Raw genomic sequence first — 24,827 nt, 5'->3', positions numbered from 1 at the left:
AAAGCCAAATGCTCCTGACTATCCCTTCCCAGCAGTGTTGGGTTGCTCCCCCAGCACCACTCGACCCCCTTGCAGACCTCATGGTGACATCTGCACCACCTACAGCCCCACCAGCTCTAACCCCTGTCCCTGTGCCAAGGCCATGCCTCAGCACTCTCCTCTGTGCCTTCAGGACAGACCCCAGCAAGCTGTTGAACACAGCACTTTGCTGCCTGCAAGGTTAATCTACAAGGGCTCCTGGCTCCCTGAAGAGGGAGATGCTTTGGCACAGCCAGTCATAGATGTACAAGATTCTTGCTCCAGGGCTGGAGGAATCCCAAAGTGACTGCACCAGCTGGTGGGTAAAAAGTAAAATTCAAGCTCTGATGATCTCCTCTACCTCCGCTTCTCTCCATCCCACTGTAATGGGTTAAGGGAAAAAAAAAAAAATATATATATATATATATATACACACATATATATATATATTAAAAAAAAAAAAAAAAAAAAAAAAAAGGTGAAAAGGGAAGAATTGAAAGGAATTAAAAAGGAAAGAAGAAGAGAAAGAGAAAAGACAAAAAAAGGGTGGGGGAGGGGAGCAAAAAAGGGAGGAGAAGGGCGAAGAAGTTTTAAAATTAGAAGAGGGGTGGAAATGGGAAAATGGGGGGAAAAGAGAGAAGAAAGAGATAAAATGGAAAAGGGAGAATGAAATATAGGGACAGTGGGGGAAAAAAGAAAAAAAACGGGGAAAAGAGGAAACAGTGAAAAGTAGGAAAAAAAGGGGGGGGAGGAAATGAAACATGTAAAAGGAGAAAAGAGGAAAAGTGAACGAACAGAGAGAGAAAGAACGAAAGAACCAGAGGAGAAAAGCAAAAGGGACGAAGTGGGGGTAAAAAGGAAAGGGAAACGGTGAAAGGAATGAGAAAGAAAGAAAAACATGAGGAAAAGAAAAGCGTGATAAAAAAAAAATAAGCAGGCAAAAGAAGGGAAAAAGAATAAAAGGAAGAAGGCAGAAGGGAGTAAAATTGAAGGGAGACGGGGAAAAAAGAGAGAAGGGGGTAACAGGAGGAGGAGGGAGGGGACACCGTGGGAAGCGCAGAGGGGCCGCGGGCACCTGGGGCGGGCGGGGGGCGGAGAGGCGCGGAGGGGGCGCGGCGGCCGGTGCCGCCTCCTCCTCCTCCTCCTCCTCCTCCTCCTGCTCCCGTCCCTCCCTGGATGCGAGGCTGCCGGGTGAGCGCCGGGAGCGCAGCGCAGCGCCTTGCGCGCACCGCCCGGAGCCGGGCAGGATGGGGTGCGCGGGGCTGCGCGTCGTGGTGCTCAGCTGCCTCCTCTCCGCGGTGAGTGTCCCCGGCTCGGAGCCACGGGGCCGGCAGTTCCCCGGTGTCTGCTCCTTCGGAAGGGGTTTGGCGAAAGGGTTTTGCTTTGGGCAAACTTTGGGCAACTTTGGAAGCGGTGGTGGTTAAAGGTGCGTCTCCGCTGGGTTTCCCTTTCCCTGCATAGTCCGTGCAATAGGAATCGGTTAATTAATTAATTGCTTTTCGAGCTCTGCTTCCTCTTCAAGAGTGAGAGGATCGCGGGAGCCGGAGGGATTCACTTTGGGTTCTCGGTGTTTTCTATCAGGACTGACTCTCGGTTTCGTTGCCATCCAGCCTTTGCAGCCTGGCTTTCAGTTTGGTTCCCGTCCGGGAGCTTCCTGCACCCTTCTGTGCAAAGCTCCCCTGACCCTGGGAGCAGCGGGCTGACATTCAGGGGGAACAGGGAGCAGCAGGGCAGGGCGCTCCGGCACAGAGATCAGCCACCGGGAGAAGTTGAGTGAAGCACCACTCTTTGCCACCCAAACCTCATGTGGATGCAATGTTTGAGATGAGCAGAATGTGGGAGCAAAGGATGGCTTTTCTGGCTGTTGTGTCCCCTGCTTACAATTCCCACGTTTGCAGGTCCCTGAGTGGGGCACTGCTGTTTCCATCCCCGCTGCATCCGGCTGGTAGCACGCTGAGAATTAGCAAACGGGCTTGTTTCTCCTGTGCCTGGCACTCACACACACACACACATGTGCACGCAAAAGCTAATTGTCTGTGCAAACAGTGCAGGCACGGGGTCGGATGCTGAACATTTCACCGAAGCTCTCATCTGTCACCTCGCAGTGTCTGATTTTTAACGAGACCATTCATTTTAATTCAGCGAGCTGCAGGGGGAGGAGATGGGGAGCTGGTTGTGGCTGAGTTTCCCTCTTACTTCTAATCCTCTCCTGCACGTTTCATTCCTTGAAGGGTGTGATTGTCTCCCCAGAACGCTGTTGGGTTGGGTGAGGTTGCCCCCAGGAGCTGAGTTTTGCTTTTGGTACTTGGCAGCAGGTTGCTTCTCTTCGCTCGGCTGGTGACAGCGGTTTGCCCAAAGCTGCTCTGGTCCCCAGCAGGCAGAGGCAGAGCAACCCAGAGAGTGGGAAGTTACCCAGCTTTGGGACTGCATCACTTGTGTCCCTTTTCTTCTCCCCTTGCCCCATAGGAAACAAGACAAATGGACTAATTTTATTATTTTTTCGGCTGTCAGCACGAGCTACCCAACCACCTGCATCACTAAAGACTCTTCTTTGTAGAAGAACAGGCTGGGAAAATGGATTAAAGTATAAAAATAAATAAATAAATAATGGCTAGGCAATTAGTTCCAGGAATTCTACAGATTTTGCCTTAGGGAAAATCCAAAATAGTTCACGGCCGGGGCTCGAGCTGGGGAAGTGAGAAGGGGGTAGCGCTCCCACCAGCTGCTGGAGCTGCTCCAGCTCCCGCTTCCACTGAAGCCCATGGCAAAAATCCCATTTTTTTAAACGCTGTTGGCATGAAGAGGTCCTTGGGGGCCAGATCCTGCAGATCAGTCATGCAGTCTGCTGAAGTTTGACACGCAAGTGTTGGTAGGATCAGGCCTGTATGCCAGTGTGTTTGGTCATATCAATGAGCGCAGACCCACGAAGCTTTGGGACAAGGGCGAACTGCAGCATCCATGCAGCCCAAAGGCCAGCTCTGGTCCCTTTTCCACCTTTGTAGGATTTTCTTGTTTTGTACTTTATCTCACTTCCTTGCCTCGGTTTAGTGGAACCGTTGGTTGCGGTGGCTTTGTCGTTCTTTTGAACATTCCTGGCACCTGGTTTGTGCTAGTGGGTTAGAGAGGTTTTACAAGCTCCTTATCTCCGCTGATCTGCGAGGTGACTAATGCTGAGGTGTCTGATGCCAGAGAAAATCCCTGTTGTTTTTGTTTCTCAGCTTGAGACTGGGAATCGGTGTGCATTTTTAAAGCAGAAGCAGTTCTGTGATTGTAACAAGGCTCTGGGATCAACGATCACTCAGCAAAGTCTTCTCGCGCAGTTTATTGTGATAACTTTTATTGGTGTGTCATTGGAAAAACTTTGTACAAGAACAATTGGCTGATTGAGAAGTTCACTGCTATAAAACTGTGCTGGCACTGTGACTTCTAATTGCTGTCATAAACTTTCACCTTGGCCTCTCATGATTTACAGATGTGGAAAAAGGAAATTGGGTAAATTTTACTTACTGTGGTTCAAGCCATGCTCACCAGACTCCTGGTTCCTGCAATGGTCAAGTTTAACACTTGGGCGAAAAGTGCTAAATTTGGGATGCCGGGTGTGCGATGCAGAGTAAATCCAGAATAATCCCTATGGGGCTCTGTTGGGTTGCTGGCCCAGAGAGCAATGAATTGGAGATGTTTGTGTCTAGTAAATGGGAAGTGGATAATTCGAAGGACTTGGTGGGTTCCACATGTCTTCAGACTGCAAGATATTGGAGTAGCCGAGTCTGCCCTGCTGGGTAATTTGTGCTTTTCTTCAGAGTTTTATTCTGCTGCTGCCATGAGGTGTACGTGAAGGAATAAAAAAACTCAGATCTGGTCGTTCAACAGCTTAAATATAAATGCTGGAAACAGGATCATTTTAAAAAAAAAAAAAAAAAAAAAAAGTTAAATTTAAGTTCATGGGACAACCACTTCAGCCATATCTGCATCTCTTTCATCTGCCATTGACTGGGAATCTGAGAATTGAGATAAATACACTTAAACCAAAATAATCCATGTTTTGGTGAAGAGGCAAGGTACTTACTAGAATCCTGTAACCTAACTCCTGCATCCAACACAAAGTTCATTTAGCAATGAAATTATGTGTTTGAAAAAGGCCTTGTCACAAACCCAGTAATATATCTAAGTTTTGTGATTTATTAACATTTATCTATATATAATTGCATTTATTTATTCATTTAAAGCCACCTAAGAGCACCAGGTGCCCAGTTACTTCTGGGTAACTCCAAAAGTCTCATTGTCTCTGTACTCTGAAAGCTTTTAGTCTTACACAAATTTTCAGCAGTGCATATTTTTAAGAAGCCTTCATTTAGGGCATAATGAGGCAAAAGAGCAAAATAGGCAAAACTACAGTGTCTGATGTGGGGTGGGGAGGAGGCTATGTGGAATATTTAAGGCTGTTTAAGCAGCGTGGTGCTGCAGCCCACCCGCAGGGGGGTTCACACCACAATCTTCACACCGTTCTGCAGCCGGGGTCGGTCCCCAGCAGGGACACTCTGGAGGAGCAGACACGAGGGGGACCACGATGTGTTGTAAAAGGAGATAAGTCCTTCCTGGTGTTTTTTAAAGAGAAGGGATAGTTGCCAAATATCCAGCATCAGAAAGCAGATGGGACCATGGACAGAGAAAGCTGTCTGGCTTGTTAATTCGGGTGTCGATGTATATGCTGCTTCATTTTTATCCTTTTTTTAAGTGCTCTAAAAATATTCTGGTTCAAACTCCCTCCCCACTGCACTGTCAGCTGGTGTGACAGCCAGAGGGCCGTGCCGAATACAAATACAGGGCAGGGTCTGTTCTGCTTCGTGGAAAGTCTGGTTGGGGAGGGCTTGGGATGCTGCTGCTATTTTCTGGTCTTGGTTTTGCCCTTTTGTAGTGGTGCAGCTGAGCAGTGGATGTCTCTTCTCACCCCAAGGGTGGTGGTCACAGTACTCAGTAGATGCAGAGCAGTGAGGTCTGCTGGCAGTTTTACGGATGGACAACTGGCATATGAGTAGGGGATGGGACTGGTTATGAAGGAGGTGTTTCAGCTTTCCTGAGTCTTGGGAAAGAGGAAAGAATGAGACCTAAAGAAAAATGGATTTGGGAAGGTTTGGGATGCCGAGCCAGGCAATGCTGCTCTGCGGCGTGGTGTAGCTGCCCCAAAGCCCTTCAGGCTACGTCTGCTCAGCCTGTGACTCAGCCATGTCCTTGGTGTGTCGCTGCATGTGTCACTGCATGGGCTGTACTGTACCTTGTCTCCTTAAGGGATAGCTTGTACAATTTTCAGGAAAAAAAGAAATAGCATTTCTCCTTTACCAGATGGTCTCCAGCAGAAGCAACTGGAAATACTGGTATCTGGTGAAAATCAGTCTTCTGCTTGCCACATCATCTGCTGACTGTGTAGGACTGGGAGGTTACCAGGTATTTACCAGCCACAAATCCTTGTTGTAGAAGAAGAAAAGGGTCAGGATCAATTGTCCTGCTCAGCATCAATTGTCCCTGTACAGCCAGATCTGCGTGCACTTGGAGGTGGTTTGTCACACCTGCATGCAATCAGTGGGTCAGACGCAGGAAAGGAGTCTAATTATCTACATGAAGAAAAATGTTGTTACTCCAGTTTGGATGAGGAGCAGGACTTAGCTTGGTTTTATGAGCATGGCAGGTCCTGTCCTGTTCTCCTTATGGCACAGTAAGGTCACTGCTGTGGTGTGGTGGCACAGGGGATGTAAGTGTGTGCTGGTGCCTCAGAGGGTTGTGTGATGAACACAACCCTGCTCTCTGGTCTCATCGACTTTCTGCCTTTGGTATTAGAAAGAAGAGAAAAATCCCACGAGAGGACCAAAATCTAGGAAACACAGCCAGGAAAAATCCCCAGCTGTGATCCAAATGCATGGGTCAGAGATGCCTGGAGAAGCAGGAGAAGGCCTGGAGCTCTGGGCCAACAGGTGGGTTGGAGAGCGTGGCTGGGCAGACAGACAGATGGACAGACAGATGCTCCAGCCCCCTCTGTGAGGCTTTCTGAGCCTTCCCATGCCATGGCACTGGTTTGTCCCTTTTTGAGGCAGGATTTCCCACAGGGAGTGCTGAGCACTCGGTGTTTCGCTGCTCCCTCCCCTCCGGGCTCCCAGACGTTCTCCAGAAATCACGAGCTCCGCTCGGGTGGGAACCCAGCCAAGGTGGGGAGCGTCTGTGCCTCTGGAAATGAGATCCCAGAGGGCTGCAGTGGAAGCAGGACCGGACCCTCGGTTTCTCTGTCTGGGAGAAGAAGGGAAGCAATGCCGGCTATCAGATTGGCCTCTGTCCAGAGCTAACCCAGCCAACACCACATCAGGGAGGTCTCGTGCGTGGCTCGGGAAGGCCGTTCACCAGCTGAGCGCTCTTCTTGTCACCGTTCCCTTTTTTTGGAGCAACCTGCAGCTTGCTTGGCCTTGTGCCTGACCACCAGGGATCTCTCTGGGATGATTCATCTCTCCAGGCACGAGCTTTACCTTTCACATTACCAGACCCGTAACGCAGGAAAAGTTCATTCACTGGCAAGTGCCTTGGGGAAGGTCTGAGATGCAGGTGTTGCTCCCTGCAGCCGCCAGTGGCTGGATGTTCCTAAAATCCTTACACAGCCCTTCTGTTTGTTGAATGGGTCAATACCAGACTTCTCCAGCTTTGGGTTTTTAGATCTCTTAAAGGCATGTGGAGATGTAAAGTTTCCTTCTGATAAGGATATTGTTAACAGTGCCAAGATGTTCTGTCCCCAAACTTCAGCTTGACTAGAAGCATCTGCTGGCTATTAGCTTTGCTACAAATCACTTTTAAACTACTTAGGCTCATGCACAAACCCTGATGAGGAAAGAGATATAATAGCACGAGCAATTATGATTAATAATTGCCTATCCACACAAATATAAATAGCCTGTGTGAGCACAGCTTGACCTGCAGGAAGGCAGCAGATAGGGTTAAGAGGCGGAAGCAAGTGCGATATTTTTTGCTGTTACGGTTCTTGCCTCCAACATTCATCCCCCACTCCTCCGTCAGCTGTGCAGATGCGATGTCTTGGAGCGAGCACAGCCCTGCTACAAAGTTAGCGTAGGTGACATCAGGATTAAGTCCAGCAATTCTTAGGTGGTTGGTTTGTAAAGTGAATTCAGGGACACTGGGATGTGTGCTGTGGGCTGCTCATGGCTGGAAAGCACACATTAGTGCTGCTTTGCTAGCGTTTTATTGTGCCAGATTTTATCTACAGCACTAACTTATATATGTACGGAGTATTTCCTGGACTTAAAGACCTATTTTAGCTTCTGAGCTGTGCTTGAATTCTGGAGATCCTGATGTGGTTTACATTAACAAAGTCACTCTTCCAGTCAACTGAAACCGTGGATGTTAACAGCCTTCAACTCCTCCATTAGTCACATTAGGTGGATTTCGTACCCCCAGGGCAATCACATTAGGTGGATTTCTTACCCCCAGGGCAATCACTAACCATCCATTTCAGTGTTTGAGCTGGGAGATTTACACTTCTGTTGTTTCAGTTCAAATTCAGGTATTAGAAATTAATCGGGGGAGTTTTCTAATTCAGGATCATTTTCTGATGCATTTCACTAGTGGGATGGGCAACAGACTTGGTGATGCTGGTTGGATAAGCTCTTCAGGACTTCACAACTTGGCTTCATTGATTTGCATTGATTTAAAGTCAGGAAACCAGAGGAGGTCAGGAGGCCCCAGCTCGGTGTTTGCTGAGCTGCTGTCCTCATGATCCTATTTTCCCTTTTACAGCTGTCTCAGGGCTGTTCCTGCTTGAGTTGTGAGCTCCCCAGGGGTTCATCCCTGTGAAATTGCACCTCATCAAGAAGGAAGGGGAAAAAAAATCAATTTAAATACAATTCTTTTCCAGAAGGGAAACATCAATACTTTGTGTCTCCTTAGTAAATCTGAAATCTATAGGGTATCTTTTAAAAAGATGTTTATTCAAGGCTCCAACCTTGATTTTGTGTTTTAACAGATGTTTCAATTAATACCTGGTGATCCATAACATCACAATTAAGATCTGAGCAGCGAGTATCTCCAGGGCCCTTATAAATGTCACCGTCTATCATAACTAATCAGCCCATGAGCTTCCTTGCAGGTGACCTCGGGATGGGAATCACCTTGCAGATCAGGACACCTACGTTTTGGCATTTCTGCGTAGGTGCCTACACATGACCCAGGTGATTTGGGATCCCGGTGTGGTTGGGCTCAGTAGGTACCACATGTCTACGTTGTGCACCTTTTTTGAGCCCTCATTGACTGTAGTCGCAGCTCACTCAAACCCCGTGTAGACACCTACATTTAGAAGTCTTAGGCTGCCAGCCAAATCCCTCCCCAGGTTTCCCACGTGTTGTATAAGAATGGGGAGAAAAAAAAAAAAAAAAAAAAGCTCTCGCTGAATTTTTCCCTGCAGCCTGCTTTATTCGCTACTCAAAAGCTGCTTTTATCTAATTTTTCTGAAGTGGCCAGGCTGCTGCTGTTCAAACTTAAGGAATATATGCCTTTGCAAAGCAAAAAAGAAACAAAATATACTGAATGTGATGCCCCCTGCCATCCCCACCCCAAACCCCTCACAACTCTATGCAGTTGCAATGAAAAAAAAAGCTGCTTCAGACCTGACTCTTAGCATGTTTATGCACTCAGCTTGGAAGCAGCCAGAATCCAAATCCTGCTGCAGGTTCTACCTCTTCTGCCATTATTTAGCTGTAGCCAAATTCAACTCCTAATTTAAATGACTGCAGTGATTTATTTTTTCCATCCTCTTTCCCACTAGAGACCCCCAGCTATTTATCAGGGGAGGGTTTCATCCCCTTGTGGCCATGTGGGATGTATTCCCTTGCTTTTTCTTTAAGTCACCTTTCTTAGCCCTCAGGAGCCTGCTGAGCAGATTAAAACCCACTGTCCTGGCAGTGGGTTTTGTTGAGGGAGGGAGGGAGTGAAATCCTTGTAGTTTGTGGGTAGCAATGTCAGTTCAGCAAGGAAAGCCAAGGGATGATGCTGCTCTCTTCCCCTTTCTGAGTCTGTCTGGGTGTTTTGCTCAAGCTGGGGACCCTGCTGGGATTCCCTCCCTGGGGAGCTCTCTGGGGGCTGCTGTTGCTCAGGGGTCATCTCAAAGCAGAGTGCAAGCATGGAGGAGCCTGCCCTGAAACAAGCTACTTGTTTCCTGAAATGACTGCACCCATCATTTCCACCCTAGCTTTTAACCATAATCAGGATTTCCTCCCCACTTTTTTTTTTCTTTTCTTTTTTTTTTTTTTTTTTCTTCCCCACAATAGAAGCAGCTTTTCTTTCTGCTCAGCATATTCAAAGGCAGAAAAATGCTGCTGTTGAGACAGTTCCCAGCTTCACAGGGCACCGAAAGGAGGCCAAGCGTTACGTGGAGAATTACTGACATGCTCAAGTGTCAACTGCTAGGCTGCCCGCATTTTTTGGGGGACTGACATTAAACACGACTGCAGAGCTCTGTGGGTCTTAGCTATGCCGTGCTCTTAATTCCTGTGCTGTAATGATTCCTCTTGAAGAAGTTCCCCCCAGCTTCCTTATTTCTCCACTCACTGACTTGTGTTATGCAGTTTTCTTTTTGGACAATTTCTCTGTGCAAAGCTTTTTTGCCTTCTGTAGCTTTGCCTTTGGGGCATGAGAGGTGTTTTTGGGTGCAGGAATTCTTGCTCACTCACCCCCTCTACCCCATTTGTTTAGAAGCACCATTTGCAGAAAAATCAACCGTGTTCCCCCCTGCCTCACTCCTTTTACCCTTCCCTGGAAAGCCGTATGTGTTTCAGCAAACAGTATGTCAGGGGCTTATCTTCAGGCTGTTTGTGTACAATGCAGATGAAGCAATGTTTGTCAAGGAAAGTAACAGCTTATATTGGAACAAATGAAATAGATTACATTAAAAACATAGATATGCTTTCAGACAGAGCAGTGCTTCTGGAGTGCTGAAAGACATAAAGCCTGGTAGCAATTGGGCTGGGTTCATCCTGAAGACATTTGTCAGTGGGACAATCTGCGAGAGAAATGTGCTGCTCAGAAAGCATGGTTTTTGCAAAGCTATTGCTACCATTATTCTGTGTTACAGACCTATGAAATATCTCCAGAAGCCAAGCCCACAAATCACCATCCATGGTTCTGTTGGGCATTACAAACCACAGACTCGGTGGAGATGTTGGTTTTTATGACACACTGCTGTTTTTCTCTCATCTTGGTTCTTGCTGTCTCAGAGCTGAGAGCTCTCGCCCACCCTGCAGCCCTACAAGGGCTGGTGGTCCTAGCAGCTCCTCCCTGCCAGAACAGTTCGTCTGCTCTACAGGTGCTAATTACTCTTTTCTCTGTAATTAACAAACTTGACTAAACTCAGAACAGTTATTTCCGGCCTACGCATAGCCTGAAATTTCCTGACTGTTTCAGAGTTAGAGCTTTAAAAGCTTTTTTTCCTTTATCTCTATTAGTTTAGTGAAAACATTACATTCTGTATATCATTAGGTGATCATAGCTATAGCAGTACTTAATAAAACTGTGGCATGAGTTAGTTTTAGAGATTGTATTTGTATGGTTATTCCCCTTTAACCTATTAAAGTTCCCTTTTTCACAATGGTCCTTTGGCTGGGAAGCTCTTCCAGAGCCAGACAGCTCTCGTGGTTTAACCTCCTTGGCCAAGCCCAGACAGTTTTGTAGATAGAAAGGAAATTAAAAATCAGAGCTTGCTGCCTTGGGTCTACTTGACCTGAGCCTCAAAAATGTCTTAAGGGACCAACAAGCATTTGAAAATATTTATAAAGCTAACTATAAAGCTGAAGCTTTGGTTGTCTGTTCAGCTATTTTACTACTACGTTATTGTTACAGGCAGATAAAACCAGGATTTATTGAAGAGGCATGTTCCAGAAACACTTGATTCACTTGTGGAAGAGTAGCGAAGTAAAGGGCTGATAGGTTGCAGTTTTTGTTAGAGGAAAGACACCTTATGTGCTCATCAGAACTGTATTTAAGCTTTGGAAAAAAAAAAAAAAAAAAAAAAAAAAAAAAAAAAAAGATGTAGAAGGGAAAAGAGTCCACATAGCTCCTACAAGTTATGATGGAGATGTCAGTTTTTTGGGGCCAGCCAGGACCTGTGATCCCAGTATGATGTTTGCACAAGGAGTTGGTGAGGATGTGAGATGAGGGAGAGGAGGTGGTTAAAATACAATGTAGAAGCAGTGCTGCAAGCAATGGGCATGAGAAACACAAAAGCAGCAGTCACAAACCCCAGCTGCTCTCTGTTCCAAAGCCAGCCTGAAAATCTCCTTGTTACTACACTGCACGTTTGGGATAAACCTCTTGTGCGGGTTGATCACAGGGTCTGCTGGTCATGCCTGGGTTGGTGCCACCTAGAAGCATCCTGGAGCTGCAGCATTCCCTAGGGACAGCCTGTGCTGGCAGTATGAAGCAGCCTGGGCGCACTTCTCTCCCCTGTGCTGCCTCTTTCCAGGCTGTTTTTCCTCTGCGTATTGCTACAATGTTTCTCTCCCCCTGTTCCTCTCTCTTGAAGATCTGACAGGATTTGTTATTGCACAACTGAAATCATCATCATAATAAAAGGGCAGCGGTGTCTTTGATTTGGGCTTGCTTTCTTCTCCACCACGGGACTGCTGAAAAGTCACATCTCTATTTCTATGAGGGGTATTAAAATGCTTGGCAAGTTGGTGCCCCTCTACTTAGTAATTATTTCTTCTCTGCCAGTTCACCACTCAAGCCTCCCAGGCTGTCAACTCTTGAAATAAGTATTAAATATATATTGCAGCCCTGGGAAGGGAGTCCAACCGGGCAGAGTATAACAAACCTAAAGATAAATGCTTGCTACCCTGCAGAGTAGCCTGGGGAGAAGTGCAGACAAGGAACAGCATCCGCTAGGGTAACTGTGAGTAGAAGATGAACCAGTAAATTGAGCTGCAGCTGGTGAGCGGCAGCGGTTCAGGCATAGGATGAGGCTGGAAAGTCCTTAGGTTGGTTCCAGGTTCTGCAAATGGACTTTCTGCTAAGGGTGAGCCTAAAACTCACTCTGGAAATAAGAAAAATATACTATCTGCTTATTTCTTTTCACTTTTGTCTGCCTAAACCAACTTAATGAAGATGAAGCAGTTTGTATGTGGTTAGATTAGCCTAGCAAATCGATACCAGGGGATGGTGCAATTACCTCCTGTACGTGCATTCGTGATAATGTCTGGGATTGAAAGCATCTCCAAAAGTAGAAGGCTAGCGCTGGCACAAAAGTGTTTGTACACTCGATGGGATTGAATTTGTCTGGCTATAGGAGCAGTGCTAAGAGCCAGAAAGTCAACTTCTTGTGCGATGGAGCTCAGTCCATCTCTGAAAAGGATGTGATATCTGTCCCAGGGGAGCTTTCCCATGTGATGTGTACATTATGCAGCTGCCATGCAGGGAAAGAAATTGGTGTGGTACTGTTCATGATGAAGTACTGGCCCTCCTGCTTAAGAAAAAACCCTGCAAAGCAGAGCCAGGAGCAAGGCATCATTGCAGTGCAGGAACGGAAGGGTGGCTGAGCTTGGAGATGCACCCAGGCTTGGCTTGGACATCGGAGAGAACTGGAGGTTCAGACATGAACTTGGAGAGTTACTGGTTTGTTAGGGAGGGCAGGATCTTTCTAGGGTGTCATATAGTCCCCCCCAATATTACAGCTTTGCCTGTTTTCCACTGGAAGCTTCCCACTGATGAGGCCTCTCTTGGCAAACATACTGGCCTCTTTATTTTTCTTTCTTTTCTAAAATATGCTTGTGAGTGTATTTGGGCCTGTTGCGGGACATGTTCCTGTTGCAAGAAACCCAGAGTGACCTGGAAGGCTTTGCTCTGCATGTGACAGGGGTCATTACTCCCTGTCCCTGCTACCACTTGTTTCGAGGAATCCATCCACTATTGACTCAGGCCTTCCTGTACCAGCCAGCAGTGTCGTCATTCAGGCCGTCATGGGAGTCATTGCCATGAAGGGAAAAGGGTTTTGTTAGGGAACAGAGGCAGGGAACAGTTTTTTCATCAGAATAATGACGCTGGCCATATGCTTAGCGTTCAGCCGAGGGATTGGGTTGACAGTCCCAGCACGGTGTCTCATGGAGCCGATGAGGTCTGTGTCTTGTAAACATTTTGTTTCAGGAGAAGAGAGACGGGAATTCATATTTCTGATTGCTCTCCTATGAGCCATAGGAAATCTCTCCCAGATTCTTCACACCGTACTAAAATAAGTTTAAAAATGGCCCTACTCTCCAAAAATGACACAATCAGTTGCCTCCAGCTGCATGTGCAGAGAGACATGAGCTGCTTACAAGGGGTAGGCAGTTGGGCGATGGGGAGAGCTTAAAGCTCACATTTTATTCTGATACTGAGGTCTATTAGTGCGGAAACCAGTATATTTTTGCACAGGTCACCCAATTAGTAGCTGCAGCTGACCTCTGGGTGTAGGGCATGTGGTTACTGTGAAATGAGATTTCATGAATCTAAAGGATAAAATCTAAAGAAACTCAACAGATAGCTTCGCATTAGTCCTTGCTGAGTGTTACCTTCCAAATGTGTTTCCCTTTAAAAAATAAAAATAATAATAAAAATACCACCTTGAGGAATATTTTTGGAAAGGTGTATTTTTTTTTTTTGCTTGTAAAGTTTTTGGGGTGAGAGGAATATTTATCCTTGGGCATGTCAGTTCTTCATTTATTGGGGAGAAAAATGGAGTAGTTTTTACCATTTTGTCTTCTCATCACAGAACTGGAAAGCTTCATGAGTTCTGAGATATTTTTCTTGACAGAAGAGTGAATAGAGACAAAACTTGCTTTTTATGGATTGTTCTTAAACCTTCTTTTTCAGGCTAGAAAATGACCAGAATGTGCTAAATACTGTCACGCCTTTAAATGATGGCACAGCCATTTCTGGGAAGGAGGGAAATGTCACTTTGCTAGTTTGCAGGTTGGAAGATTGACACATACAGATAAGGAATAATGACCTGCATTGTAAATCGTAGACCAGATACTGTGAGTGGAAGAGTTTCAGTATTGAAAGTTGTTCAGTAACTATTAGTTTGAGGCATATTCAGTATTAGTTTGGGGATTTCTAACTCACTTCAACAGAAACTGATTTAATCGGGGGGGTGGGGGGGGGAGGGGGAAGAATAGGCTGAATAGGCTTGGAAATATTGGGCTAAGTCTTGATTCTAAAGGTATTTAAGAACATAACAGTCAAGACCCATGAGATCAGGCTTTTGGTGTCTCCTATGGAGTATGTTACTGGGTACCCCCAAGTTATGCTGTCCCTGCAAATGGGTAGCATTTCAGTGATGTGGCACATCTGGGGGTCAGCAGGGAGAGGGCAGGAGGAGTTACCAAGGCTAAACTGCATTTTCTGCATTAAATTTAATGCAATAAACTGCATTAAAGAGACATTTGGAGATCAACGTGTCTGTCCTTGGGTTCCTCTGGGAGATGGTTATTTCAGCCTCTGGAATCCAGCACTATGTGGCTGCATTGGTCTTACTGGAACTAAAAATAGGAGTAACTTCCCCAAATAAAGTACCGTGCGATCTTCTGTCAATCAGGAAAATGCTGCTGAGTTCCTCTGATGGTGCCTTTCTGATAGAAAGTCCCATCGGATCATTGCAAACACCATGAGTTCAAGACCTCAGTTTTAACATCTGCCTCAACGTCCCTTTCCCTAGTGGAAGCTGGCACTGAGAATAGAAAGATAACAGCATGCAGGAGCTCGGTCATTTATTCATTCAGCCCCAGGAATTTAACTAATGGTTGTGCTTGGGAAAATCCTGCCCTACAGTTACCATCCTCAGCCAGAATAAATCAGCTTAGCTTTGCTGATGTTACCAGTACTGTGCCATGCTGTTTCAAAATCTGACTGTGAGTTTAATGCTCAGGAAAAAAAAAAAAAAGAAAAAGAAAAAAAAAAGAAAAAAAAAAAAAACATAACCAATGGAGTGGGATACTGTGGCATTACTTTTACTTCTAGGAATGGGTCAGATGCATGGCTTCAACCAGGCTGAAGGTGCTTTTGAGACAGCGGGAAACTTTTCAGTTGCCTACAAAGATAAATAACAGCATAGAAGCCAAGGAGCTGAAATTAAAAGTATAGAGATTTTTTGCTTCTGTAGGGCATTTCTAGAAGTCAGCAAATCCAAACAAGAGTGAACTCCACCGGGTTCAGCCAGAGATACAGAGGTTTTCTACATACCTTCTTGTATAGACTCCATGCCCTATATGACATTTTCTGATCCAAAATTGGGGTGAGGAGAGCTTATGTGGGATAGTCTCCAAAGCGTTACACATGGTTTAGCAGAGTGTGTTTGCTGCACAACCTGGCTGGAGAAGGAGGAGTACAATGCCAGAGGTTTGCATGTTTCTTTTGTAATCAGTTAAGTGTTCTCACTCTGATAAGCAAAGCATGATTTTAATTAAAAAGCCATTCCAGATGGATTTAATTTGTATGCCACTGAAAAGGCAAATTACTGTGACTATAAAGAGAAAAAAGTGTGATGAGCTTCTCATTGCAGTGAATATAAATCCAGAGGGGCTTGGATCCTAAGTCAGGGGTTGTTTTCCTACTCCTTGGAAGAAGTGTTGGGATTTTTTTACTTACATCTCCTCAGCAGAAAGGAGCAATAAGGTATCCTTGCTTTGACTCCAGGTACTTTTCATGCAGAGTTGGCAATTCCTCAGGGATGTATGTAACAGCTCGCTGAAGACCCGTAAGTCAGGTTAAGAAGTCCACGACAAATGCAGGTACAGACAGACAGGTTTTGACAAGCAGGTTTAATTCTACTGGGACAGGGCTGTGTAGCTGCTGTTTGTTGCTCCAGCCTCAGGAATGAACAATCCCATTGTCAATGGAAGCAAAGAAAAGCAGATGATCCAGCTTGTTTTATCCACTTCTAAGTTTCACAGGACTCTAAGGGATGGAATAGAGGGAAAAATAATCTCTCTCCATAAGCTACCTGGGTGGAGAAGCAGGAGGCAGTTAAGGCATAAATTTAATTGTGCCATCCAAGGGGGCTGCTGCTCTTGGAGCCACCCTTGACCTTTGTTGCCTTTCTAAGGGCTTTTCAGAGCAAAGCTGTGAGTTTCAAGGTACTAAATGCTTCAAAGTTAAGTGCTAAGGAAAGCACTTAACTAACTCTATTTGCTATTCCTTACATATGCTGCATTAATTTGTCTCACAAGAGCAGAGCAGAGGGGGATGATTTCCTCCCTCGCCCTGATGCCCACGTTGCTTTTGGTGCAGCCCAGGACACGGTTGGCTTTCTGGGCTGCAGGCACACATTGCTGACTCATGTCGAGCTTCTCATCCACCAGCACCCCTAGGTCCTTCTCCTCAGGGCTGCTCTCAATACATTCTCTGCCCAGCCTGTATTTGTGCATGGGATAGTCCCCAGCCCAGGTGCAGGACCTTGCACTTGGCCTTGTTGAACCTCATGAGGATCTCACAGGCACACCTCTCAGGCCTGTCCAGGTCCATCTGACGTGGTGCCCATACCACACAGCATGGTGTCATCAGCAAACATGTTGAAGGTACACTCAGTCCCACTCTCTAGGTCAACACCAAAGATGTTCAACAGTGCCAATCCCAATACTGACACCTGAGGAACAACACTCTTCACTTTGATATTGAGCCATTGACTGCAATGCTGGTCATGATGTTAAGCTGTTGAATGAGATGTTGTTTGCCAGATAATTCTAATAATCAGCTGTCTGATAGAAACTTGTATTATTAAGAATATGAATGACATTTTTACCAAAAACTGATGTACTTTCATGTCTGTTGAGGGAAAAAGAGAGGCTGGACCAGAAATGGGATGAGATAGAACGTAGAAATACCACCCAGAATTCCCAAGGGTCTCTCCAATTGATGTTTTTTTTTAAAGTTTCTTATTTCTTATATTCATCCACAACAGTATTTCCAGTCCATATAATCACAATTACAGTCTGGAGTGCTGCTGTAAATAAATGGGGCAGGATTGCTGAGTTTCATTTTCCTAAAGCACTTTGCAAGCCTCGGTTTTGGATGTTTAGCTGGACAGGTCTGTGGCAGTGCATGGCTCCTTGCCCAAGAGGGAAAGCTGTGTAAAAAGAGAGCTCTCTCTTCAGTCGAAGTCTTATGATCCTGTAAAGTACATCAGTTACAAGTGACAGTAAATGTGGCTTTTACCACTTAAATGGTAGGCTTTATATTAAAATAAATGCCTTGTAATAAGGTGCTAGCATTTAATTTTAGGCTTTGTTGCATCTTCTTTTCTTTCTTCACACCATCCCACTGATGTGTCTTCATTGCGAATCCCTTGATCCTCAGCCTGGGAACACGGGAATCAAATGAAGATATAAAGCCACATTTCCACACTTGGAGAAGCCACTTTCTCTTAGAAATACTCATAGCTTAATAAACCTGAGGGATGCACAAGGCACAGCCGCATCTTGGTGCCAGTTTTGCCATGATTTCAAAGCACTCCAGCTTTGTGCTAGGTCAAATTGGAATAAATTCTCATCTACAAAAAACAGTCCTTGGTGATATATGCAGCACTGGGGATGGGATGTTCTGGGCAGGAAGCAATCCACTGGGGCAGGAAACCCAGTTAAGTGAAGTTACTGCAATAATCAGATAGCCATGAACGTAATTTGTCATTGCAATGAGCAGGCAGGGCTGCTCAACAGAATATCCCTCTTTTTTACTTGCTGGTAGGTGGTGGAGCTGGAAAGAGATTCTAAAGGTCTTCTGTCCTTCTCAAGTATGGCATCTGTTCCCAGTAGCCTCTGTTACCTTCTCTGGAAGTGATTCCTTCAGTGGAACAACCTATGCCATGTCTGTAATGACCTTGTGCAACCAAGGTGCATTTTTAGCTCTGCCTTTAGCTGAGCCTTGGGGAAAAGGTTACTTTCTTCATAGGAAGCAAAAAGCAATTGGGTTGTGAAATCCCAGAACTGCAGATGTGTTCTGGGTCCACGTTCTCAGATTAGCACCCAGATGAGGCTGATAAGCGATGTACCGTGCACCTCTCCTTTACACAGATAGGGCGCCCTAAGATAGCAAGAGGGTTGAAACACTGTCCCACATATCTGTAAGTGTAATTGCACAATCCGTTTGTTGTCATTAGGTGAAGTACATCCAAGTACTTTGTAATTGGCAATCGCAGCCAGAGTTCACTGTGTCCTCGGTCAAGTACTCCGAGCCTGGGCTGTGGAGTTCTGCAAAGCCAGAACTAATGACATGGATATCCCTCCTTTGCAGACCAAAAGATAGCAAACAAAAGTGTAAATAATGTTTCTTCTTCTCTGGAACAGGGGGGCAGCTCCTTTTTCCCAGAGCCAGGTACAGTCTTTAGTCAGCTGAGGTAGTCTAGGGTCCCCAGGTGCCTGTGTAGAGAGCATAGGTCTCTTATGCCCTTCATCATACTGGCTAGCCAACGTAGCCAGCTGTGCTGCATTGGGCAACAAACTTCAGGCAAATTAATTCTACCTTGGGTTGCTGGATATGCCTCTGTGTATACCGAGCCCAGCTTAGCATCACCAGTCTGCACTAGTGAAATAACAATAGCTGCTAGTCACTTTTGGCAAATACAATAAAAATAAAAAAATAAAAAATAAAAAAGCAAAAACATTAAAAATAATGAAATGATTCTGAAGAAGTGACGAGAGTTTAATTTCTCATTTATTTGTCTCCTGGCTTGCAAACTGTCAGTATATTTCTTTTCTGTACACTCATGATGACTAGAAGCCTGCTGCTGCTGCTTGTATGTTGGCTGCAATGCACTCACCATACCACGATGAAGACCAAATACTACAAGGCTCCTGGTGAAACCCTGGGATTGGCAGCACCCAATGGCTCCAGCAGCATCAGTGTAACTTTGCTTTGTCTCTTCTTGTTTCCTGATCTGGATATTTAAGTATCTTCAAGCTTTTTTCTAACAAAAGGGCATTAGTCAAAACTGAGTGGCTGTAAAGTGGAGTTCACAAGGATTTCTGTGCAGCATTTCCTCCTCTTGAAGTCCAGAACGTTACTGAGACAGAAGTTCCATTATATGAATGTGTTTGTTTCCAATTGTCCAGCAGTGAGAGCAAGAGGACTTCCATGATTAGAGGCCAGCAGTTGTTTGAGAAAATCCAACTGGAATTTAATGTCTCAGTGCATGGGGCCAAGATCAGACATCAGAAGCCTGGGAAGTCTGTGTAGTTGTAACTATATTTAGATTAGAGTAATTCCTGATGGAAGGGTAGATTATTTTATTTGGCTAGTTATTAAAAACAACTAATTTTCATTAGTTACCTCCAGCAAATTGAATCTAAATAACCTGTTTCTGATAAAAGCATAACTCGCACTTTGGACTCTCCTTTACAGGAGCTGAGATGGACAACTCAGCACATCCATTGCCCCTTGCCCCAGGTATTAATCCAGACACTCTGGAGAGAGTTCAAAATTTACATAAGTTTCCACTTTGTATCTCCTTGTGTCTTTCTCTGCTAGATCGAACTGTCTTGTGGTAGAGTGCACCTCTGAAGATATTTAGCACTTGATTCCATCACCTAAATATTGGTGCTCAGAGTCTACTGAGATAACCTTACAGTAAGGGCATCCAGATGTTGCTCCAGAAAGATGTAAAGCTCCTATAATTGCTTTTATGGCTCCTTTCCACACCCTTTCTTGGTCTTCATTGCCCTTTTAAAATGCCTGATGTGCATCAGGCTTCCCAAGACAGTGTGGAAAAGGAATATTATCTTTCTGCTCTTCCTCGCTGTTCAGTTTATACAGTGAACAGTTGTATTAGCCCTTTCTCAGCAACACATACTGGGAGTTCATGCTGAATTATTTACCTCTTCTAATCCCCAAATCCTCTGCCACAGAACTACTTTTCCAGAATTCAAGTTGCCATACTGGAGGTCTGCACTGAATTCACTTTTTCTTGAGCACAGCTTTTGCATTTGGCTGTGTTCAAATAGGCCTTTGGCTGTGTTCAACAGGCCGAAGTGCTCTTAGGTGCAAGTTATCCAGGCCTGCAGATTTTGAATGTTTATCCCTCGTAGATGTTGTTTAATATCCGTCTTTGTTACTAATGGACTGGAAAAAGCTTCTTCATCATAATCAGATACACGCACATTGCCCTGCTGCTTTCCAAATACAGATCAAAATCACACAATGAACTTTCCTCTACTAGACCGTACCATCTGTAAAATTTTGTTTGTTGTAATTCATGTAGAGAGAGCGGGAACCTGAAAGTAATAACATCTCGTTAATCTCTTATTCCTAATAGCTGCATACTTTTCCCAGTGTCTTAAGGTTCTTCTAAGCTTCATGACACAGCATTCCAATTTCTTTATCTTTATTTTCCTTCCATTTAGTAAATATTGCTGGGTTTGGGCTGTTTGTTTGTTTGTTTATGTATTTTCACTTCCAATTGCCCCTTACTACTTCCTAGTTGAACTGAGATTAGGTTTTACTCAAAGTTAGTCATTTGGATTGGGAAATTATGCTTGGCTTGGATCATTATATTTTGGCCACCTGGTTTGTATCGCCAGAAGAACCATGATCTATCTTGCAGCACTGAGTGCAAATAGGGCAGCCAGGTTAAGGAGGTACCGCATGATCAGGCTGGTGCCTGGCCACCAGGAGAAGAAGGTGGCTATGTGGTAGGTAGGACACACAGGTCACAAAAGGAGAAATGGCAGGTTTTATTACAGAAGCATAATTCAGGAAAGGATGGAGACATTTTAATTGAATACCACAATATGCTGAAGTTGCTTTCTGGTAAAGCAGATCAGAAGTTGGAGGTGGGAAAAAGATAACAACATTCTAACGGGATCCTTCTAAAAGTGTAGACACAAGGTCCCATGGAAAGGTATGAAGAACTGTCAGAGAAGAGCACATAAATTCAATGATCCATTTGCCAAAACTGTTCATTCAAAATTCAGGTTTTGATAAATGTTATTTGTTCAATGAAATTTCCCAGAGTTCAGAGAAGATGTAAGAAAGGCACTTCATTCATTCCACAGAGAGATAGTTTTGATATTGTTATGAACAATGTAAATGTAGTTTCATTAACAATTTTATGGCTAGTATAATTAGTACTACCAGAGAAGAAAGAAAAGAAAAAAAAAAAGAAAAAAAAAGCATGCCATGCTTTAAACTCAGCTTTCAGTAGGTAGAATACATACAAAAGGGGATCTCCTGCTATGTGTCATTATTTCTAGAGATATGTCTGTGTTTATAGAACATATTCATGTTCATATGACTTGGATAGCAAACTTAATAACTTGGCTGGGTTTTCTGTGTTAATGTTTTCAGAAAATTCTTGGAATATGTTTGTTTTGAGTCCGTACTTGAATTGCTACTGTGTTGAATGCCTTCTGCAGGAAACCTGTGACTTCCAAGAATTTGTAAGGTGGAAAAGAAACCTCTGATTAAAAAGTCTCCTCCAAAACTTCAGAAGGAAAAGGGAGTGGATTTATTTGTTTTTTTTTAGTGGTACACCTTAAATGCTTTAAGATGGCTTGCATTTATTTCCCATGAGGTGTTTTGTGTCTAGAAACATTGACAGCAGCTTGAGCTATCACAGAGGGATTTTTAACAGGGCTCTTTTAAACCTGTTTATACAGTTTCATCTTTACATACATACAGAGCTTCTTGAAGCCATAGATTTATCTTCCGTGGATGAACACACTAGACTGAACTCATTAGAGAAATGGAAAGTGGATACGGATGGGTTAGCAGATGACATCTTTCCAGTTGTGTCCTGAATGAATACCCTAACAAGACACTGGTGTAGGCTGAGGATTACAGGCTCACACTGATTGTTGTGAAGTTACCCAGCAAAACATTGCTAACGTGAAGTTGTCACAGGAAAAAAGGTGAAGGAATATCATGGATCACAAATGATCTAAAAGGGCCTCAGCAGACGGTTGTGTTTTAATGAGGACAGAGAGTATGAAGCTATACCCATCTCAAGTGGAGTCAGAGGCTTGGAGGAGTTATCAACAATCTGGGAAGAGGAGCAAGTTTTGCATCTGCGTGTGTCAGCTGGAGCTATCACCGACCCAGTGAGCACCTATGTTTGAACAAGGAGTGGAATACGTCAGAACCGTAGGTGCACTGTGGATGCTCCAAGGAGGTCTTGTCCAGCTTTGTTGATGACTCCCTGGAACCTGTACCACTTGCATCGATACTTAGTGATGCTGAAATCTCAGAGACAAGTCAGGGTGGAAAAGAGCATTTATGAGAGCACCAATGTACTAAGTGTCCTGCTTGGCCAGATGATGCATTCCAGTCTGCTTATCTCAAGGGACAGAGAGGTTCAGATGTCGAGGGTGATTGTGCTTCAGGGGTAACAAAGATCCATAGGATGCATGTTCCTGGCCAGGCATATGAACGGTGGAAAGAAGGTAAAACCACAGCAGACAGAGATACCTTCTCTGCAGAATCATTCCCCTGGTTACCTACATTCCTTCAATGTTACTTTGAATGTTAGCTTGAATGCAATTCAATCCTTATTTATAATAAGGAAAGTCCTAGGCATGCCATGAAACCTACCTGCCTGGCTGGGGAGCTCTGAGTGAGGTTCATGTGTGTGCATGTGAGCTGCTGGGGTTTATAAATAGAGAGGAACTAAAATGAGGAAATGTTGGCTTTCCAAATGTTTTTTTTTTTTTTTTTTTTTTTTTTTTTGTCAACAGCTGTTGCTTTTGCAGGGCAAGGTTGGATTTTTGCCCTTCTTTTTTTCAAAATGAGCATATATGTCCAGGAGATATTGGAACCTGTCATGGCAGTTAGGGACTTGGAATGTATGAGAGGGGATGCCCTGTTCTGATAGCCTTTCTGCTGCTCCTCTGAGGTGGTGTTATTGCTGGTATTTTCCTGTTCATTTGTAAGTGACCTAGTGTAACATAAAGTTCGTTGGAGTAGGGCATTCACCTGTCACAATGACGTTACCAGAATTTGCTCAAAGTTGACTTTGTTATTAAAACTTTGATAAGGGATCTGAAAGAGTTGTATTTGGTTCCGGCTCCTGATGAAACATCTTGTACTCCCCAACTTGGTTAGCTTCTTTTCACCACTTACAATATCCAAATTTCTCCATCTTTTGGGCCTGTTTTAATTTATTTTCAAAATGAAGCATTCAGAGCGGGTGCTAAACATGTAGGCAGCCCCACTTTCATTTGGCTCTTTATTATATTAGGCTGTAAGTAACGTAAATAATAACAAGCTGCAAATGAACTTTTGTTATGGTAAAAAGAAGTGGCAAGTCATCCCTCATAGACTTTTAACTGGAGAACATATGTCCATTTTTGGGTAAAAGCTCTGGACCAAGCTGGAGAGAATCCAGGCAGGGTCAGAAGAATGATGCAAGGTCTGAATGGTGGGGGGGGGGGGGAAGTGAAAGAACTTGGGATGTTTATTCTGGAAAACAAAACACTGAGGGGTGAAATCACAACTTGTCTTTAAGTACAGGTTCATGAGGGGAGAGTCCTGTTTGTAGAGCTTAATTTCCTTTTACGATGTTACCCAACTAGTTGACCAAGGGAAGCCAGTTGATATAATCTTTTTGGATTTCAGCAAAGCTTTTGATACTGTTTTTCACAATATCCTTCTGGGTGAAATGTTCAGCGTAGAGCAAGATAAATGCATAATACAATGGGTGAAGAATTGGCTGACAGGTTAGGCTCAAAGAGTTATAATAAATGGGGTTACATCAGGCTGATGGCCAGTCATTACTGGGGTTCCCCAGGGCTCCATTTTAGGGCCAGTTGTCTTTAATGTTTTTATAAATGATCTGGACACAGAACTCAAATGCATTCTAAATACGTTTGTGGATGATACTAAATTAGGAGGAGCTGTTGACTTCGTCAAGGGTAGAGAGGCCTTGCAAGAGGGATCTTGACAAATTAGAGGGCTGGGCAGTTACCAACCACATGAATTTTAACACAAGAAAGTGACAGATTCTGCACTTGGGATGGGACTGTCCTGGATATAGGTACAGACAGGGGATGAGGGGCTAGAGAGCAGCCCTGTGGAAAAGAATCTCGGGGTTCTAGTAAGCAGCAAGTTGAATATGAGTGAGCAACGTGCCCTTGCAGCCAACAAGGCAACCATACCCAGGGGTGCATCAGGTACAGCACTGCTAGCCAGATGAGGGAAGTGGTTGCACTGCCCCAATTTGTATTGTGTGCAGTTCTGGACATCACAATATAAGAAGGACATAAAACTATTAAAGAGTGTCCGAAGGAGGGCTACAAATATGATAAATGGTCTGGAGGGCAAGACATATGAGGAGGGGCTGAGGTCCCTTGGTTTGGTCCCTCAGCAGAGCAGGCTGAGGAATGGTGGCCTGCAGCTCCCTAACAAGGGGAGCAGAGGGGCAGGTGCTGAGCTCTGCTCTCTAGGGACAGTGACAGGACCCGAGGGAATGGCATGGAGCTGGGACAGGGGAGGGTCAGGCTGGGTATTAGAGAAGGTTTTTGCACCCAGAGGGTGGTTGGGCGCTGGGACAGGCTGCCCAGGGCAGTGGGAGGGGACAGACTCCCCAGGGCTCCCCAGGCACAGAGGCTGCCAAGTACAAGAAGCATTTAGACACCACTCTCAGACATAGGGTCTGGTTTTTGAGTGCTCCTGTGTGGAGCCAGGTGTTGGACTTGATGATCCTTGTGGGTCCTTTCCAACTCAGGATATTCTATGCATTATTCTAAGCATGTGAAAAGGCTGATGCAGGTAATAATAATAATAAAAAAATAGTATCTGTTCTCCATAACCAGTCT

General features: G+C 44.7%; 1 protein-coding gene across 2 annotated transcripts in view; it reads left to right on the top strand.

The window, feature by feature from the left end:
* The first annotated feature begins 1,000 nt into the window (after nt 1-1,000).
* VIPR1 (vasoactive intestinal peptide receptor 1) overlaps nt 1,001-24,827 on the top strand; it is a 112,522-nt gene continuing 88,695 nt past the window's right edge. Inside the window, exon 1 of one of the 2 annotated variants that reach the window (XM_082754867.1) lies at nt 1,001-1,316. In XM_082754867.1, coding sequence (XP_082610993.1) covers nt 1,266-1,316 — 51 coding nt within the window. In that variant the 5' untranslated portion in view covers nt 1,001-1,265. The remainder of the gene's footprint in view (nt 1,317-24,827) is intronic. The other variant, XM_082754866.1, reaches the window with a different exon arrangement.

Source organism: Aythya marila (assembly GCF_965140915.1).
Source record: "Aythya marila genome assembly, chromosome: 2".
NCBI classification, from domain to species: domain Eukaryota; kingdom Metazoa; phylum Chordata; class Aves; order Anseriformes; family Anatidae; genus Aythya; species Aythya marila.
Note: the sequence above shows the minus strand (reverse complement) of the source record. Positions and strands in the feature narration are given on the sequence as shown.